The 22,833-nt window shown below is 32.0% G+C and overlaps 1 protein-coding gene across 2 annotated transcripts in view; it reads right to left on the bottom strand.

The window, feature by feature from the left end:
- Positions 1 to 22,833, bottom strand: part of LOC131852040 (cubilin) — a 101,743-nt gene that overhangs the window by 16,850 nt on the left and 62,060 nt on the right. For both annotated transcript variants that reach the window (XM_059202619.1, XM_059202618.1), the window contains one exon: positions 2,839 to 2,916. In XM_059202619.1, coding sequence (XP_059058602.1) covers positions 2,839 to 2,916 — 78 coding nt within the window. The remainder of the gene's footprint in view (positions 1 to 2,838; positions 2,917 to 22,833) is intronic.

Below are 22,833 nucleotides of genomic sequence, written 5' to 3'. Positions count from 1 at the left end.
GCAATAGTTGTTCGTGCACGGGATTTTCATTTAATATTAGACATCGACACCTATATAAGTAGACAATATAAACAAACTGGTTTTAAAAACTGAAATTTACGTTTCAGTCTTGCCAGTTCTTCTAATTTGAATCGTCTTTTATTTATTGTTGAAGTCTGTGGTTAAATTAAAAACAGATTAGTGTTGTTTGTCTTTAATATTATTTGTATAACTATAGTCCTACTACTAGTGTCAAACATAACCATAATAAATTCACTAATTACAATATATTTAAATAAATTAAATTGATTATGGTCGAATTTCGAAGCAAAGCCTCTCTCCTCGAACCAAAAACTCACTAAACGATTACTTGAATAATGAGCGTGCATGGCAATAGTTGTTCATGCACGGAATTTTCATTTAATGTTATACATAGACACCTATATAAATATCATTGTAAATAAACTGGCTTTAAAAAAAAATAATTAAATTGAGTTTCTTGCCAGTGCTTCTCAAGTGGATCTATATACGGAAGTGGACGGCAGGGAAAAAATTATAAGATAAAAAAATTTACGTTTATAAGCGGCTAAAATTATTTTTCAATTTGACCATTGGATAACCACTAGTACGCTTTAATGTACATACTTGTAATGTATTAAATTAAGTACATGAGAACATTCCCCGCGTTTATTACAAAACTTTCGTACGGAGCAAGTTACAATAACCAGAATGTACCCAGATAATGTGATTGTCCATTATTTTTTCTTTCTTAATTAGGGTCCGTCACTTCCTGTTACTGAACTCATTAAACTTTCTACTTTAGAACAATGGCCAGTTTGTGTCAGTGGTCGGTAATGTATAAGTCCGCCTTGTTAGTTGACCAGAGTGAAAACTTCTTTGCGAGTTTTTGGTCCGTTGTACTTCTTAATTTGCAATGGAAGATTGCTATTGCAAACCATAAAGTAAACTAAAATTCATAATTTAAAACTCTAACCTATCTGTAAAAATAAAGTAAATAATAATTATAACCCTGGACAATTCAAAGAGTGTTCATCTAATCCCAAACTAAGCTGTGTTATGGGTATTAGACAACTGATAGATAGATTTTAGATTTTATTTTGTAAATACATGTACAATAATAGTAGTGTCTTAGGATGATTCACGTAGCGCCATTTAGTCCCAACCTAAGCAAACCTTGTGTTATGGGTACTAGAGAACGGATATAAATACATAGATATTTTTTTTTGTAAATATGTACATTATATATGTATTTATTGTACATAATAAACACTCAAACTCATGAATACAAATGTTCGTTGTATTAGTCGTACCTTGGATTGAATCGAATCCGCAACCATCAGAAGTAAGCCGCTGTGACTATTATCGAATATTACACTATTTATAATAATATTAATGTAATTAAGTATTATAGGTAATATTAATACAATACAAGAATTAGATAACACAATTACAATAAAATATATTTTTTTTTCAAATCTTCATTCAATATTAATCATGAATATCCAAGAAGAGTATAAAATATTTCTTACTAACTCCTGGTTAACACATATAGTTGATACCCTCCCTTACTAAGACGGTAAGACCGTCTTAGTAAGGGAGTGGTTACGCCGAGCAATAATAGAGTACTTCGACAGTCTTCAGTTCTCTCCAGTTACAATGTAGAGATGTTTTCTTTGGAGGTTCATTCGACCTTGTTAGTAGTCCCATTAAAACTTTCCGAGTCACGGCAAGGCTTTGCCGGTGTTAGACACTCGATTATGAACCTCATTACTATGGATTTATACAAAATACATTTTTGTATAAAGGACGGTCTCGTGTCTTGAGGATATCGTTATTTAAAAACGAAGTGATTACTTGCTCAGTGTTGTTATCCTTAAACATATATATAATATCCATGGTAGAAATAACACAGACTGGGGCTATTGACATGCTATGGATTATCACTACCAAAAAAAATAAATCATATTTAATTTTAGAACACCAGTTGGGAGTTCGGACGTTGTTATGAAATATAGGGTTGACGGGGTTGACAAACTCGTACTACGTGCCTCAGTGGGGGTTTTTTCATCAAAAATGGAATGACAGTGATAGGAATCTATATTGTGCCAGGGTTCTGGGAATTTGCACATTTGGAAAAATCGCCAATTTTAATGTTTCCCATTTTCCGATCGCTGCGCTAACTTTATCGGAATCACATTATTTTTTATTGTAAACACTCAGCAGTACTTCTGTGACCAGACGTGGCTTTGTTTTTTTTTTAATTTTATTGCAAGCCACACTACAGTAAAATTTTCGGGTTTTGGTATTTATTTACTTACTGGGATTGTGCTAGAGAATATAATTTGTGCACTAAAAGTACAAACGAATAAGTACGTAAATATAAAATGCAGTTCGACCAGAATAAGATCTCGTTAATTCTACATTATTGTTTTTATAATATAATATTAACGCAATAAAACTGTGGTCAAGGAATAATTATGAAATACTTAGGCACAACAATCAGACTAACTAAATCGTTCGTAGCACAAGTCATTAAAAGCTGTCTTAAGTTTGTGTCTGTCGTTCAATTTCGATATCTAAAACTTTGTCTGTCCGCTGTCGAAATGGTAGCAAACTTCGATTAATCTACCATCCCGTGCGTGTTTAAGGAAACTTTGTAGACATCTAAAATTGAACCGGCTGCATCGGCGTGGGTTGGGAGTCCTGTCGAATGACAATTACTTACATGAAAATCATTTGCGACCATAGAGTTTCGCGCGCTTTTTTTGGCGTTTACTTTTTCTTTTTAGTAGATAGTGAGATCTTATTATGGCGATTGTCTATTAAGTAAAGACATACTTGGAAGTTTAGTTGGCGAGGATTCAGCGAGCGTATCCCGGCTCGAGCTCGAGAGCTCCGTGGTCTCGCCCGCGAGCACTGCACAGAAATAACAACTCTCATTATTTCCTTTTGCTTGCATTTCTGCTTTTAAAAACAAGTGAAATGCTCGTTATTGAATCGCTTCTGAATATTTCATAATATTAAAGAATTTTTAAACAGTTTGTTCTATGAAAATATGTACATTATTGAAAGATTTCAAGAGAACATTGTAGATTGTATATTTTATGCGTGAATCTGATGTTCTCTAGAGTTTTTACGTTGAGATATGTATCAACATGTTTACAAAGCATCTCGAAACTATCTCCAGGGAGAAACAGAATGCTAATAATTAAGACAAAGCGGGCGAGGCAGTTTGGGCCTTTCAGAATAAATTCACATTACTTAATGAAGAATGCACATCGAGCAAACTTTGCGCTGCTCTAAAGAATTTTCAAATACTGAAATTAACTTGCACGGTTTGTAGAGAGTTTGACTCAATTTCGTCCAAAGAAACTTTGAGAAGTTATTAATAATGTAACGGAAGCTTTCTGGCTTCATTATACAGTATTTACAGATATGGTTTTATAGTATATAATGAAATAATAGGTGAAATTATTGTTACGTCGTCGACGCGACGTATTGTTACGTCGCGTATATAATTTCACCTATTACTTCAGAAAAGCTCAAGACTCAAGCTGCTCGATATTCTATGGACTCTTATACTATCACCTTAATTTTTTGGTAGAATGTAGAGAGAAAATTTATGACTATTATCAAGAATAAATTCCTGATACTGTACGAAAAATAAAAATATTTGAAGCATCAATAAATAAAGCCATGTATCTAATATAAAATTCACGTATCACAGTGATAGTTACCACATTTCTCCGAAACGGCTTAACCAATTTTGCTGAAATTTTATATATATACTTAGTAGGTTTGAGAATAGGTTGTTATCTACTTTTTTTGTGATCTGGCATTAAAAAATACATAAACCCTAAATGTTCCCCTATACAATAAAAATACATAAACTCTTCTATCATCAACTATTTTTTAATAGCGATATTAATTTATATGGCAAAACAACTTTTGCCGGGTCAACTAGTTTATGTATTATGTTATGTTGCTATACTAGTTTATGATTACTGTTATGCTGCTATGTAGAAAATACATGTTCATGTTGTCCTCATAGTGATGAGGCGATAAATAAGTAACCAAATATTGAATGCAGGTCATGTACTTATTGGTCATTGATGACTTAAATCATTATATTACTGTATATAGGTATATATACTAAACACTACTTCAGCTAGTGGACTTACTGAGCGCTGATATATTCTTAGAGACTGCATTTGATTTATTTGAAGTTTTACATAATTGTAGTTATAAATACAATTTACATTTAGGTAATTATAAAATAATTGAAATAATATTATCTTGTTATATATTTCACAGAGTCATGGATTTAGTACACCGCATTAACTCCGATCGACAGTTCGATTCTCACTTCCCTCGACATTCAAACGGAGATCGAAATTGCGACAAGCTGAGCTGGTGCAAATAAATTCCTAGCGGTGACTTCAGACTAAAGTCGTATCCATCGTGCAGGAGTTGACATTCAGCCGCTCCTTAAGTCCTACCGTGGGTTTGGAGTGCTCTATCGTTCGGTGTAGCTGTAAAGCAGCTGCGACCAACAGCATTAGAATACATGTCATAAAGTCCGAAAACAAACTAACCAAACATTTGTGTTTATAAGTAGAATGAAATTACAAAAATGTATTCATATTAGTTGTTTAGTAGGTACCCATAGCATAAGCTCTGCTTGGTTTTACTTGATGACGCTGTATATGTAGACAAAATGATAACTAGTGGACTTGCCTTATTAAAGCAGTTATTATTTTTAGCGTTTTAATATAATACGTCAGATTTGTTTTGTTTTCTGGACCTATTTTTTTGTACAAATGCCTAAATATGAATGTCAACGTCAGATTTACTTTTTTATGTTTGATGTATCTTACTTATAATGTTTAATTTTATACGGGCTAGATTTAAACAAATCCAGTTTACCTTTTTCTCAAACCTAAGGCCCACCTAGGAGTTAATCTTTAATTTAAAATTTTCAATCAGTCAGTTGAAAATTATAAATTAAAAGCAATTTATATATTCAAAGAGTGTCTAAAACTTAATTAATATGAAATCGAGAGCGACAATTAAAATGGATCCAAACTCATTAACATCTATATTATCATTATTAAACGAATGGAAATGGAAACAGTAATACGGTATATTGAAATGGTACTGAAATATTGTAGCCAATGAAAATTCTGATCAATTTGCAAAGGAAGACTGTTCAACTATTAAGTTCTATATCTTTATGTGGTGTACCCAACAAGAACGGCTGAAACTTTGACAAGTTAAACAATCAACTACTAAAGAAGCAATAAAGAAATACGGGCGAGCCTTAATAAAAGGTTATTCACGCAATGACCCCACAACCAAACGAAAGTTTGCAGTTTTTCCCAAGATGAAAAGAACAAGTGAACTGAATTGGTATAAAGTTAAAAGACAGGATAGAATATAATATAATTATAGAGAAATGAAGTTTGGTTCTTTTGAAAGATGACTGAAAAAAGAGTAGCGGGACATTTATCAATTTGTAGCAACATACTTTCTACACGTGCCACCGTCCACGTCCTTGCAACTTCCTAGAATCCTTATCGCACGGCACGTGTAATATTAGCAACGCAGCTGCGAGCCGTCGTTACCTGCAGCTGCGCTTAAAAGTGACACGTGTAAAATCGTATATAGGGCCGGAATATTTTTATAATAAACACACTTCCATTCTGTCTGTCGACTGTTTAATTACAAGCTCCCAAGTTCTCAACAAAGTAGGTCCTAGACCTAAACCTTAAAAGACGTGTACTCACTTTTGTATTCCCTTAAAAATCATTAGAGGTCATTCCAGACGATCGCCAACAAAATAAGTGAAATCTTGCTATGTAACTGGAAAAATACTAAGCCCACTAATGGTAAATGGTACCTACGCCTAAACACATGAATAGCACCATGAACGTCGTAAGGTGATGTTCATACCATCATGCATTACGATCCGTAGGACTAAGATGTCATGCCTGCGTACCCAGTGATTTTAGTGTGGTATCTCGCCGTTCAATTAAAAAATATCTTGCAATACAAGCAGTTTGGCGCGTGACATACGTATTACAGATACCTTCACGACTTCTTTTTTAAGAATATGTAGTGAAGAAAGTACAAGTTAAAAATATGTGGCATATTTCACGCGGTTTCACCGTTGCTTAATTACGAAGCTGATGGATGTAACAACTGGCATCACTGAAATCAATTGCAGACTATTCCCACTTTTGTAAATACTCGTATATTTCCTTTGTTCCTATATTATATCCACCATCTGTAAATATTCCTATAACATATATGTAAATAGCTACGACGGATTTCATCTCTTCGTCTCCCTTTATCTGGTGCTGCTGTTAGACGAACACAATATTAATGGTACCATTATAATAAAACTACTAATAACCAATGAGCTTGCATGAATGTAGAGGGAGCAAATATTTGTATTGGACCATTGTCTACCTCATCATATTTGTTGTGCTTACTCCAATGAAATCCTTTTCATATATACATTCAAAGCATCATGTATTTAAATGTATGTATGAAAAGGTAAAATCATGATATATTCTATAGAGGAACAGTTCTCTAAAGAACTATTTCCTTTGAAATGTACGCGTTTCATTCTGAAGAGATCAGAATGTCTTTATAATCCTAACATTCCAGTCCCATTCTTCCGATCGTTTGTTATTTCATATATTAAGAATACTATTATTGTAGCTGTATTAGCTTTAAATACCTATATTTGAGCTGATATCTGAGTAGCGGAACTTCCTGACTCGGACGTATGTTCCAACTTCACTGTTGATATTTCCGGAAGTGTATCTGATGTTGAAAGACCCGCTACGTTTATGTTATTAGCTTAATATTGTTTTGTTACTTCACTACATAAGTATATAAAGTTATAAATAAAACTATAGCTACGGCAATATATTTATGATTTGAAGATATTTGTAATCGTTAGATGTATAAATGCAGAATACTATATCTACGCTCTATATAAGATTATACATCTAAACTTTACCTGTTTCTAAGTTTGGATGTTCGAGATCTCCAGCACTATTGATCCGATTTTGAAACTACTTTTAGTTTTCTTTCTTTTAATGTCTTTTAGGGAATTTATCGAGAAAGGCTATAATATTATATAACATCACGTTCCACTAATTGGAGCTGAGCTCCAATGAAAAATGTTGCAAAAACGGAAAAATTGTGACGCAGGTGAAATTACGCCAGTCAGCTAGAGTTAATGAGCAATTTAGATTACCAATTGGTTAGATCAGCATACTTTTGATACCTGTTAAGTCAGTCCGACTGTTTGTGTAATTCGTTCTTACAAAGAAACAAACTTCGCATTCAACCTCGATTTCAGTTTATTTTATGACAAAAGTATTGCTATCGAGTAGCGCTGTTGAGTTTATGAATCTACAGAATTACTTTCAGACTGAGTATATACATACTGAACAAGAACATATCGGCTCGAATAACACATGCCAATTTGTGAGTACCGATAATCAGGTACCCAATTATATTGCACTCTTAGGAATTTTCTTCAAGCCATTATGGGACCAAAATGTCAAATTATTTCTCAGTATCCATATCAACCTATATGAAAATAAACTTAATCATAACATTCCATTACAAAGTACGGATATTGAATAAAGTACTGTTTGTAGTTCAGATTGCTAAGAACTCTTTAGTTCATCTAAAGAAAATATTATATTTGATGACCGGAGATGTAAGCTAGCTCCATGCAAAATTTCATTTAAATCGGTCCAATAGTTTTGGAGATTAGCCTGTACAAACAGACAAACAGACAGAGAAATATAAATTTGAAAAAAAAATACAATTTTACTTCTAACATCCCTTTGACTCGATTTTTGGCGTTCTTTTCTATGTACAGAAATTTGATCTCTACAGTTTTATTATATGTATAGATATATACTTCAACGTGAATACATGAAATACTTTACTTTCCTCTTTTATGTATGCCCTGTAATCGAACCTAAGTACACTTGTAATTAATTATATATATATAAGGTTTGCTGTACTGTCCAATACAGATTTCTCCCAATAAGAGGAATACACTATATTATACCTCGCTACGCAGTCAAACGCCATTTTATTTCTAAGGCTTTTTCTTTCTGTTGCACCGATGTCATAAGGCTTTAGATCCTCAAATCGATTCTTACGACCTCCGGGAAATAAAATTGAGTGGTGACCTACTAAGTAAGAAGTGGTGTACTCACTTACTGTTATGCTATTATGACTCTGTAACTAAGTCCGCGTGGAATAATGACGAAAAAGTTTAATCGTTCTAACTTCAAAAATGACGAAGTTTCATACAAACTTTCATCCCATATTAAATTTTAACCCCTTAATAGTAATATTTGTACAATCTTTGAATGTCATATTTATTTATATTTAATCAATAGCAAAAATAAGTTTAAAGCCTTAAAAATGACAATACTTCCATACAACCTTTCATCTCCCCACTTTCAACTTCTTACAACCTTTTTTTTTCATTAAATAGAAGCCTATGTCCTTTCTCAAGGTCTAGGCTATCTGTGTACCAAAATTCATTTAAATCAGTTCAGTAGCTTTTGGCGTGTAAGTGAGATAGACAGACAGATAAATAGAAAGGCAGAGTTAAAGATTTATAATATTATATTATTATAAGTAAGGAGTAAGTAAGTAAGGTTTGTACCAGTTGAGCTCTTCTCAAGAAAAGCAACAAGCCGAAATGAATTGTAGGGATAGTGATAAAATATGATATACACAAGAGGCCGAAAGGTAACTAAATAATTGACTAAATAATTTGAAGTTCGAGCTATACTCGTATATTTTTCAATAAATTAAGAATGCAATTATTAAATTCTGCACCGACATAAAAACTTCGAAATGCTTAAGTAAGAGAATACAGTTAAGGAAAGTTAGTTCAAGTTGTAGCACAGTCCGGGGCCAGTTCAGAAGAAATACTCCTAAGAGTGATATAATAAATTAATTAGATACCTTGAATGAGTTTCAGTTGACTCCAATAATAGAAGTCATTCGTCATAAGTTTGGTCCTCTTCGCGAAACTTCATCCGGTGATTGATATCTTGAAATAAACTTTATCTCTACTGAAAAGGTTATAATATAGTAACATGCAATTAGTTAATTACTGTTTCAATAAAGACAAACTCAGTTTCAGACGTTTGGATCTGTTTTGAATTTGGTATGCGGATTGCTAATTTAATTTTCTCTGTTACTATGACAGGGTGCAATAGCCTGTTATATTATAGTATGTTTGCATGGTTTGAATGACTCTTTCAAACCATGCATTTATATCCTATGGTTGTAATATATCTTATATTATAACCATATTTGTATCCTGCCCCTTTTGTTCCGAACCTCGCCCGCCAGGTGTCGCTTCCGATTATCGCGTAAACAACCCTAAACACTGTTTACTTTCGTTAACATACACCGGCGGTAAACCCTTTTTTTGTATGTGCATGATTTAATAACGTTCAGAGAATATATTCATGAGAGATACGGTACCTGTATAACATTTTCAAAATCATGAAATTAAATTTTTAACTTTTTATATTTAATTTTTTTTTCAATTTTTTTGCCGTGTATATATATACATATTATAAAAGAAAGTCCCTCAACGTGTCTTACTATATGTTCGTGATAATCTCAAAAATAAGTAAACGGATTCTTACGTGGTTTCATTTATCAATCTTTCTTGCTCGTTCTTCTTGTAATGTGACAGCTTTTCGAATGAGTGGTAGACTAAAAAAATAACTGTCACTAGTCAAGTGCTTGAATTTAAGTTTATTTGAATAAAGAATTTTCTTTTCTATTCTATACCCCTTTTTTATTTTATTTTGACATACTTTTATAAATATTTATTTGCTTAAAATATAGTGTAACTATTAAAAGATCGTTAGTATTACAACAGTTAGTAGTACAAAATAGTCCAATTGTTTTAGCATACATAATATAGTAAACTATAATGGAATTATTGAAAAATCTATTATAGTTTTTGTTGTTATGTTTATAATGATTTTCCTAATTATCTGTTATCTTATAAAAAAAAAAACAACTAGTTCACCCAACAAATGTTGTTTTGCATATTAAAAATAGGGATTGGTGGTGTAGATGGGTGAAAATTTAGTAGTGTATGTATTTTTCAATATCAAATTTCAAGACGCAAAATAGTAAGTCTTATTAGGCAGTTAGCCAGCAGCCTATCGCTCTTTAAACATCCATCTGTGTCTAGGTACTTCAAATTCGCTCAGCCTTTTTAACGTAAGTGTACACTCCCCCTCATTGAATATGCGTAAGTGCCCACCCCCCAGTGATGGACTGCCCCAGCTGCTAAACACAGATACGTGCGCTGCCATTTTTCAGCCCTTAACAAATGGTCTCCTTGGGTACAATTTGGTTTTTACTCTGAGCAGGCGTTAATTTTACGACTTTGTAAACATCAGCTAATATATATATATACGTACGAAATATTAAGACAAAGAACCCCTTATTCTGCACTTTCCAATACATATTTTTTTACATATGTTGTTGTTTCTTCATATTATTAGATATATTATACAATCTATTTATTTTTATTATTATTAATTGCACAATTGTATTATATCCCGCAGTACAAAGTGCCTTATGGCAAAAGGCCTCTCTAGTTTCTTCCAGTGTCTCTATTTTGCTCTTTACTCTATTCTGTCCTTCTGCAGTAGGGACCTGCTGTTAGCTTAATTTCGTTAATGAAATTAAATTAATGAAATATTAGTTATTTTTTATAATAATTGACAAGTGGGCGGATACTATAGATCAACTAACACGGTACAACTGTCACTGTTTAAAGTCTAAGCTAAATATAATTAAAATATTTAAATTTAATAATATTGATCGTAAACAAAATATCACCATAACACAACATTGGTTTCATTACTATAATGTTTATGTTATATAAAGAAGAAATTAGATCTACAAAATTATGACAGCATTTAGTACGGGTACAATTATGACCATACATTTTTAATGTGAAAAATAAAATCATAGATTTCATTCAAAGATATAGTGAAAAAACAACTAAAAATGTATATTAAAATATACAATTACGTAATGAAATAACTTGTAAGATTATAAAATAAAAGTCTTACTCAATAAAATTTGTTATTAAAAATTTGGTATTCATTATTTCAATAAACGGGTTAAACGAGTACTGTCAGTCTCTTAAGAACTAAAAACCTCAAGCTGTACCTTCTCTTCCCTTTTTGTCAGGGTTACGGGAAAAAATATGATTATTACATTATTACAACATAACGTATTATTAATATGATTAGTATTCAGACTAATTGCATAGTAATAACATCATCATCATCTCAATATGATCTGCTTCTTCCTTATTCCATTTATTTAGGGTCGGCGTAATGTTTTTCTCTTTTAAATTTTTATCATACCATACAGTTTTGATTCCTCAATCAACATTTTAATCGGTTTTATTTATCGATTCTGTGCAATATTTGGAATATTGCCAGTTAGCCAACGAATGGCGTTAATTTACGAATACAATTTGCAATATAACAATTTTGGTGCACCGCATTGCAATATGGCCGCCGGATGCGCCTCCATCTTGATTGTACACGGGATATTGGAGATGGAGCACGACGTGTAATTGCGGATCTATCGTTGTTTACCTACAATCTGTATACATGTACCTACACACTAATATACATATGTAGATATGTTTACCCGCCTGTTTGTCGGTGGCTTTCAACAACAGATTTAGTTTCATTACTTACATAAATTATTTTGTTTATAACGGGTTTAATATTTGTGTATAGAAATTCAAAAATATATGGCACAACATATGACTTATTACAATATTGAATCATTACTAGTGGTCGCCATTAGTCGAAATTAGGTCATAAATTGATTTAAATCGTAAATTTGAATTATGAAGGTTCTTTTGTCGAAGACTATACTGCTATGTGTGTTTATGTACACAGAATAGTTTGTATATATGTTTTTGTTATATAATGTATTTTTTATGCATAACAAAAAAAAATACATTCCGCACTCTCCTTTTCTACATAAACTTTATAGTTTATAATTTCTCACATTTATAGATATGTGTGAAATTTCATACTCCTTTATCTGTGTAATTTTCATAAAAAGGGAACAAAATTTTAGTTTCACGTATAATGATTATCAAGTTAACCTCTCTATTGTTAACTGTTGGCTCAATAGTTATTCCCTGCATTAGGGTATAAATACATTTTAGAGTGCTCTAAGTGCTGTCTTCAGAGAGCACTATTTTTAACACATTTTAAATATAATCTGTCGCTACCTTAAACAAGAATAAATATTTTGAAGCCATTTAAACTCCAAGAAGTAACAAACAATCTTTCCTATTTATAATATTAGGGAAGATTAGTTTTACTTCGCCTTATCATATCAGATACCGGAAGTTAGCGAGCTGTGACTCGACACAAATTGGACTTCCAACGTAATTACATTAGATCTTCCTAATTATTTATCCGCTGCGCTGAGATATTTGACGTGATATTATTAATGACATATTTGGAAGACAAGTCTAATGATCCACGCGACGAAATTTCATTTGATTTCGGTGACAGTTACGCATTTGGCAATTGTCAAACCAACAGATACACATAATAATACTACCTCCTCATCCTTTGATGCAAATGATTCCAAAAAAAAAACCAAATACGTATTTCGTAAATTGTTTTTGGAAAAATCATTAAGGTGTCAAATCATTACAAAAAAAAATCAGAATATAACACATATAAGACTTAATAACTCTTTCACATTTTGAATTTGGAATGTGTTTGGAAAAAAATGAGTGAGAGATTTTATATGTCATCTGTCTCTGTCATCTCCAAAATTAGCACAAAACATGTTGTATGTTGTTTAAGTGAATTTATTTCAATAAATAGATAAGCAGGTTTTTGTTACATCTGTGATTATTCCTATCTCTTGTTTTATAATAAAATTAACTACTTAAAGATGTTTCCCCTCAATTTACATTTTCCATTACAATAAAAAACCTAATTTACAAGTAATTTCACGGTTACTCGTTTGCTGAGTTACAAAAATGCGGTCCATTCAGTGTTCAGATGATTACAGCAATGCTGTTGGAATTTTCACGGAAGCTTGGCGAATTTAAAGCGTATCGTATCGTAATTATCGTAGCTGAAATTATAATGCAACAATACCGATACGATAAGAAACTAAATTATAGTAAATACGTTTAATATTGATGGGCCGTCACGATTATATCAATGTTGACAGTTCACGACAGAATTATATGCTGCATAATAAATATGATGCTATCGATTAATGCTATCGTAAATTGGTAAATAGATGTAGAATATATTATAAAGTAAAGTATAGAATACGAGTACATAAACAATATTTTCACTTTACAATATAGTAAAATTTTAGGTAGAATGTAAATATTAAACTTAGCATTAAAATCACATACAGCTTTTATGCTATTGGGGTTGTTTTACGTGCGAAATTATTAATCTGTGGCGCATTTTGTTTGCGCGGGAAAATAAAAGAATTAAAGACTTTCTATAGACATGCTGTTTCGATGTATTGTTTATTGCTATTTTATAATTTTCTATCCATATGTATCTCTATAATTGATCTATAATACATTATACTACCTATATATTTATACACCAACCCGAGTATTATAATACTAACCAAGCTAACAGAGTTAGTCTTCTCCCATTGCAAACTTGTGCGGATTTTTCAGGCGATGTTAGTCTAAATATATAAATATCATTCAAAATATGTGACGTTTACTTCAATGTCTGTAGCTAATACCTCACCTCTGGTTATCTGAAGTTAGAGTCGTGATAGTACATTATAATACTTTAAAATTGTCAGTTAACTTATGTACGTTACTTGTTAGTTGCTTACGTTGATAGTTCGTGAAGAGATAATTGTTTGTGACCTCTATTATTTTTGTAATTAAAATAAATTATATGTTTAAACTTCTACAAATCGGAAACATATAAACTAAAACCCTATTCGGAACAGACAATAGCTACAAAATTAATAGCGCGAATCAACGGCCCAACTATAAATTGTACATCGTAAATTTTAACGTCGAAGACAAGACACTGGCAGACAATGACAGATAGCACAAAGAAAACAGTTATACTTATAGGCAAATAAAGATTTTAATATATACACAGTCACTATTACATTTTCTTCTAAGTACAGTAAAAAAGTAAACAGTACTTACAAAAATCATATGCACCTAATATGAAGGAATACGAGTCTAAGATTTGTACTTCCCGTACGAAACCTTTAGCCAACTAATTAGTTCATTTCTAATTCCCTGAACAGATATATAAAATAAGTATAACTTGCTCTTCAACTGCTAAATGTTAGGGAATACTGTGGCTTCCCAGGAACATTAAATTATACGTAAACACTAGAAACCTTAAACACGCAATGCACCTTCTATATTTGAAGATTAATTATCCCAGGATTACGTCCTTAGTCACTAGCGCCGACAGTAAAAGCACTTTCGACTAAAATTTGAAATTATCATGAGCATAAATCAAACATAGAAAGTCCTCTATTGTAAATCTGTTAGAAATAAGAATCACTCACATACCGCGCCTAAATAAATAACCTTCTACATAGTCTATAAAAAAAATATCTGGAGCAAATGTGTACAAGGAATCAATAAAGGGAACAGTAAATAAATAAGTTTTATTAAACACAAAAGATCCTTAACGAGACGTTTCAGAATGACCTGCCAAAACCAGGTGAGCTTCGAGCGTCACTGAGTGAAGTCTAATAGCTAATCTTTATTCGGAATCATTGAACTGGAATGATTTCTGGGTCGCAGCAGAGATCGGCCCCCTTGTTTGGACAAAGGGTCGCTCCTGTTTTGGCAAAGTTTAATTTAGACGCTCCTTTGTTTTACTTCGAAGGAATCAGCTGTTTTAGATGAGCCGAGTCTATAGAAGGAGGTCTAATGAGGCATTTCTTCATCCATCAACAATTTCATTAGCGATTTATATATCTACTGTAAAAATACAGTAACTAAAAAGATCTCATAAATTCTATATTAATAATATATTGAAGACCCAACAGAACTGAGTCTGCTACGAAATTAAAAGGAAATTCAAATATTTATTAAAAAGACAATTATCTATCCGGAAAATTTACAATTAGATATGATACCCTTTTCAGGATTCAATCGACTTTGAACTTCAAAATTCGAAAGGGTGAAAACGTGAAATGTTCTTAGGAAATACGTAACTTTATTGGATTTCTACTTGAATTAAACAAGCTTCAGGAAGAAGGATCTATAAAGCCTCTTTGTAAATTTGAATAGACAGAGATTTCGTAAACTAGAAGCAACAGTCAAATTGGAAACGTATTAGCTGTAGATAGAAAGAAATGCAAGAATTATATAGCATTAGAATTTAGATATTTTGTAGTACTATATTTAAAAGAAAAAATAATTGGAATACCACACATGGGTTCGGTTCAAAAGCAAAAAAAACAACATAGGGAAAATATCGCTGAAAATTTTACAATTTGAAATAGCGCTACACACACACTTTTATCGCTATTTCTAACGTAAAGGAAGTAATTCAATTGTATATTCTTTTTTTATTATGTATTCTTTGTAAGTCATAAATGATTAGAATGTGTATCTACAAATTTTATGTCATTCAAATTTGCTTTAAATTTTAAATCAATTAAATATCCATATAGGTAGTACACAACAAGAGAGAATCCACTGATACTATCATGAAAGGCACAACCACTCTGTTAGAACGTAAGAACGTACGTAAAGAAGAAAATACTACACTATATCTATCACTATATCACGGATATAACAAATTACTATATGTACCGACCCACTAAAATAGCTGATGCTATGGTTACGAACGAAATGCATATAGATAAACTATGCATACTAATTGATGAATACATCCATATTAATATTTGTTCATGCATACATAATATCAGTGATCTGTTTACAAGTTCATTCATACATACCTAATATTTCATCATACATACCTAAGTATGAACCTTTATACACAGGAATTCAGCCAGAAAATGAGAACTTTCATCATCTAAGGACAGCACCTTCAGAGAGATTCGCAAATGAATGAATAACGGAAAAGGCTTACATCCTATGACCTAGTATAAAAGTCCGCCATTTTGTTTAGTGAGGTGCGAATTAAAATGGCGCGGTGCCCTCGTTAGTGACTGTGTTGCACTAATTGCAACCACTCAAGAGAAATGTGTATTTTTAAGTAAAATTCGTACCCACAAACTAAACCTTATATCTACACCTACAAGCAATTTAGTAATATGAAAGGACGAACTCATTAAACGAGACTAAATTACTGAATTCACTTTAAAAATAATATTAATGTTTTATTTATTAAAACAACATTTTAGTAAATTTGTTAAAAAAAAATTGTTTTCATTCCTGGTCAGTAATTCCATTATTTCGTCGTCCATTGCAGGTGGTAAGTACTTACTGACATTGCTTCCACCTTTTTCTTTCATTCTTACCTGAAAGCAAATAACAAAAGATCACTTAAAACTTTCGAAGTATTAATGTGACACGTTTGTTCATTCAACAACTTTGATTGATTCATTGAGCAAGTAAAATGGTTGCCGCCGTTCAAACGTTTCTAAAATTGAAATGTCACGATCACAACGGTGTGAAAAATAAATGTACCGTTATTTATTTATTCTAATTATTAATGACAATAACCAATTTACACTATCATGGCTTTTTTACAACTTAAACAAACAGTTTACACAAAATCTATAAATTGGTAGTGTATTTATTTACACAATTTATTGAGACTCTTTGTGACTAGAGCGAGATGTATATACTATATATATGTATAAAAGACGTACCAAGTCTTATAACGAAACCTTAAACTAAAATATAAGTATTTATTATAATAACTATTATTTTTGATGATACATTATTGATCCAAGAATAAAATGTACCTATACAGAATGTAGTCTCTTACCTATTATTTATATAGAAAATAAACTTTGTTCTAATATAGAATGTTTACGTCCAATTTCAAGCGTAAGCTGCTCTGACCTTCTGTCCCAGTAATCAGGGCACATAATAAAAATGGATAGTCGTAAATCTTGGATGTTGGGCTGCTATCTGCAACACGCACCAGCCCTGCATAAAAACTAGTCTTTTAGAAATTCTCTCGACGCTTGATCTTCTCTAGATCTCGCTGATATATTATGTACTTGGCTGTATTATGAAGGTATAAGTATATATTTAATGGTAGTAGTACCATAATTGCTTTTTTCTGTAGTAATTTTTAGTTAAAAATAAATAAAAAGACATAGATATAACCTCACGGAGTTATATCAATTTCTTAATCTTAATATCTACTCGTATTTTTAAACAATTAACACAATAATAATGGTATTCATTTTGTTACCATGTTACATGTTAGTTCTTTTGGCGAATAGTATCCTGACTTTTGTTGTACGTGCACCAATTAAAATCAATGCACTGGACGGTAGGAAAAAAATATTAATATAAAACTTGACGTTCTGACGTAATGAATAAATACTTTTTTATTAGATTTCATTATATCATATGTATATGAATTTCAAATATATATGTAATATATATGAAATTCAAATATATATATTTACTAATCACTTATATTACAAGAAAGTACTAGCCAGCTACATTTCTTTATGGCTCAAGGACCTTCAAATTAGTATAATGAAAAGTGTATAACAAAAGAAGAGGAAAAAGGAAGAAACTTCTTGAGAAAAGATTTTTTACTTTTACAAATACGTTATTACTCCGTAACAATTAGTAATTCAATATTTTTCCAGCAAGAAAAATCCACTTTAAACCGTGGTATTATTTCTACAATTAGTTCAAATTACCATTAGATCTAAATAGGAGTTAAAATAACATTGTACAAAAGAAACTAGTTTTTGCAAAATTTTAATTTTATAAATTTTCTATTTAATTATTTTATTTTTGTCTTCTTTAACTATTGTTATTTACACTTCTGTGACCCACACACCACTTCCTGTGTCACGCTGTTTTAGGTTGACTGGAAGAGATCTCTAATTAGAGATCTCTGTATTTGAAATCTTGTATTTAAAAGTGCAATAAAGAATATATATATGTATGTATACGACGACCTCGGTGGTCCAGTGGTTTAGCACACCGCTTTACGTCCGATGGTCGCGGGTTCGAGTCCTTTTGCACGGCACAAACATTTGTATTCATGTTTGCATCGGTCTAGGTGTTTTCTATGTACAACATGTATGTATTTACATATTATTATTAGTATCAGTTATCTAGTACCTATAACACAAGCTTTAGATTAACTTGGGTCTAGATGGCGCTGTGTGTTAATTGTCCTGAGATTATATATATGTATATATTTATATATGATGCATATTGTATGTAAACTATATATGACCGATGTAATAGCCTCAGGAGAGGTATCAAGTGACACATAGTACCTACTCACACATCGAATAATAGCTATGAGGTTCCCTTTCAGAGTCGGCAGCCAGGCGGTTGAGTGGCACGCGTCGGTGGCGTCGAGTGAACAGTAATCATCGATTACAAGTACACTCGGCCGTATCGAGTACCACTATCGAGATTTCGAGTTGCAATCGATTAAAAAGTTTGAATTTAAATCTCGAATAGTTATAATTACTAGTAGTCGCCCAATGGTTGAAATTCGAAACATAATTAATATATAGAATAGAATAGAATGGAATAGAATAGAAAATCATTTATTCAAATAAACTTACATTGAAGCACTTTTCTTTGAATAGTCATCACATTCTTTTTAATCTTACGAACTAACAAGAAACTTGCGTGTTGCTCTTTTAAATAATTTTGTGTGAATACAAACTACCAAATCAATTAAATATTCAAATAGAGAAAATATTAAATATACCACCAACTGGTTGATCAACTAAATAAGAGTAAATCAGTCGTAGTGATTAGAGCAGACCAGTCACCGCAAATAGCACTCGTCCACGAGTATGACGGATGAGCTAACCTTCACTGCGCTTAGCCATATTTTAGGGAGCCCAATGACGCGGTCTATCACGCCGCCATATGTCTGGACATTTTAGAATGAAGAATGATCAAAAATCTTGCGTGAGAGTCTACAGAAGTCTAAAGAAATGGTTACCGACGCTTATTAAGGTCTTGTAAGTGCAACCATACAAGCTCGCTTTCCGGCTGCGGCTACGGCGTGGGTTGACCCAAGGTCGTAATCTATTGTTACTCGCCTTTTGTTCAACGCAGCTTACTCGCTGACATATACAAGTCGCGTGATTGTGTTATTAGGTCAACAGGTTAATTCTGATATCATCTTTATAATAACAATAATAATTCAAAAGCTGTCATTGTTTGGTGATTTTTACCGGCAATGACAAGTCTATCACCTCATCTAAGGGAGATATATATGTAAAACAATAACAATAACTCTATAGATACACAAATAAACAATAGATATACATTAAAAATGTTTTACAAAAGGCTGTATTATCACTTATGTAATATTATGTTATCTGTGCTACTAGCATGTATGTATCTTTATGTACCTTTAAGTATATGTATGTTTGTAGCTGTAGATATGTCCGCAACCTTATCCCCTATAAAATTGTGTTGCTATAAAATTTATCTACAATAACTAATTAATAAAACAAAACACTCCATGTATTTTACCCATAGGATAATATTAACTAATATCAACATTACATATTAGTCAGGTTTTTTAAACAAGTCTTAAAACAAGATTACACAAATCCTATCTTTAGCGTACGTATTTACGGCGATTGGAACGTAAATATTTACGGCAAAGTATCTAAACCGTAAAAAATTACGTGGTCACACTAGTACTAATTAAATCTAGTTTTATTTTTTAAGAAATAAATTTGATTTCACACAGACGAAATCGCAGTTAGAATGTAAATTTACAGATTAGAACGTAAATATTTACGGCAAAATATCTACACCTTAATTTTAATGCGTGGTCACATTAGTACTAGTTAAGTTTTATAAATTTGATTCCACACGGATGAAATTGCAATAATATATTGTAATATATTGTACCATATTCCATTGTACAATACAGAATTTACGAGTAAAACTTAAATTCTGATTGAATAAATAAATAAACACACGTGGACACGTAAATATCACGCTAACCTTGTACAATAGATACTAGATTACTGATAGAAATACAGTAATACAGTTCTGTAAATATTATAGTTAGTACATGTAGCCATGTACGACCACGTAAATAATTTTTAATGTAAATAATAAATTATAAAGTCGAATATACATGATGATATAATTTTTATATACATATATATATGCTATAAATATTCGTATTATTAGTAGACTAGGGACTAGATGGCGCTGTGTTAATTTTTCAGGATTATTTATCACTAGCTATACTTCGTCCGCGTAGAATTTAACTTTATTTTTCTAAAATAAAAATAGCCTAAGTTATTATGTTTTAGACCTTGTATGTATTTACTACACAAGTTATATTATTTCAGACAAATCTTACTAATATTATAAATGCAAAATTTTGTAAGTATGGATGGATAGATAATAATAATAATAATCTCAGGACAATTCACACAGCGCCATCTAGTCCCAAGTTAAGCTAGCTAAAGCTTGTGCTACGGGTACTAGATAACTGATACAAGTATATAGATAATTTTTTTTTTCGTAAAGACATACATATTATGCATAGAAAACATCCAGACCTGTCGAACTTTGTATCGACAAACAATCATACTCATCAATACAAATGTTTGTGCCGTGCGAGGAATCGAACCCGCGACCATCGGAAGTAAAGCGGTGTGCTAGACCGCTAGGTCGTCATAGATGGATGGATGTATCTTACTCTTTCACGCAAAAACTACTGCATGGATTTCAATGAAAGTTTACAGTAATATAGCTTATATGTAAGAATATATATAAACATAGGTTATAAATTTCAGACAAGTGAAATCGCAGGCACAGCTAGTAAATAACTAAATTATACCTATAACTTGTGATAAAAAAAGCACGAAACAACGACACCGTAAAAAATGTTGCTCGCTATAACTACAAATGCAGGTTTACACCGATGTTGAACACAGCTGAGCTAAAATTAAGCACGAAAAATCTTCTCCTAAGACTTGAAAAATTATTCGCTATATTGAGGGGAAAAATCACGAAACTGGGTCACTGTAGGGCTGCTCGGCCCATATGTTGGGGCGCGACGCTTCAAGATGAATTTGGAAGGGTAAGAAACGGGTATTTGATTATAATGTTGCTATACGAAGATTTTATCTACCTGTTAACCACTTTTGGCATTGCCTGTATGAATTTATTTAATATTTAGTAGTTATGATGACCTCGGTGCTCTAGCAATTTAGCACAGAGATTTCTGGGAATATTACAAACTGATAGTTTGCAGCAAAATCATGTATAACAACTTATAGCTATAATAATAATAATAATAATAATCTCAGGACAATTCACACAGCGCCATCTAGACCCAAGTTAAGCTAGCTAAAGCATGTGTTATGGGTACTGGACAACTGATACAAATACATACATTTTATTTTCGTAAATACATATATACATACATATAAATATATACTATGTAAATACATAGAAAACACCCAGACCGATACAAACAATTATACTCATGAATACAAATGTTTGTGCCGTGCGAGGAATCGAACCTGCGACCATCGGATATAAAGCGGTGTGCTAGACCGCTAGACCACCGAGGTCATCGAGCTAAGTATCTTGTTAACATGATTTCGCAAATTTCATCTAAAAATGCGCATTGGCAGCCTCGGTAGTCTAGCGGTTTAGCACATCGATTTACTTTTGATGGGCGCGAGTTCGATTCCTGATGCAAACATTTGTATTCATGAGTATGAATGTATCGATCTAGGTGTTTTCTATGTATATTATGTCTAAGAAAATGTAGCTAAGGATTTATATCAAGTGTCTAGTATCCATAACACAAGCTCTGATTAAGGAGTAAATGTCGCTGTGTTAATTGTCTAGGGTAATGATTAATACTAGTGTTAATCAAGCCTAGGGTCAAAACATCTAAAGTTACTAATCTAATGTTTGACGACCTCGGTGGTCTAGCGGTCTAGCACACCGCTTTACGTCCGATGGTCGCGGGTTCGATTCCTCGCACGGCACAAACATTTGTATTCATAAATATAATTGTTTGTATCGGTCTGGGTGTTTTCTATGTATATTATGTATGTATTTACGAAAAAAAATGTATGATATTTATATCAGTTGTGTAGTATCCATAACACAAGCTTTAGCTAGCTTAACTTGGGACTAAATGGCGCTGTGTGAATTGTCCTGAGATTATTATTATTACTAATATTATAAACACGAAAATTAGTAAGTATGATGAACTTTCACGCAAAAACTACTGAACAAATTTTGATGAAACTGTACAATAACATAACTTATATATCAGAATAACAAAGACTATAATTGGAAAAGATATTTTGTAAATTGGACGAAATATACTGATAAATGTCAAGTAAGTGTGAAGCAGACGAAGTTGAGCGGGTCAGTTAGTATAAAATATGTGTACGAAACATATTATAAATTGACGGGTACCTCGTATGAGGTAACTCAATAATAGCTATCTTATTACGCAGCATAGACACTGAATTTCACTCGACGTTTCGTTATAATCTGATTAATCACAGCAATTACATTAATTACGTGTATTGTAA

Source organism: Achroia grisella, unplaced genomic scaffold, assembly GCF_030625045.1.
Source record: "Achroia grisella isolate CSIRO2021 unplaced genomic scaffold, CSIRO_AGI_Agris_v1 utg821, whole genome shotgun sequence".
Classification (NCBI taxonomy): Eukaryota; Metazoa; Arthropoda; class Insecta; order Lepidoptera; family Pyralidae; genus Achroia; species Achroia grisella.
This window is presented reverse-complemented; position numbering and strand designations above follow the sequence as displayed.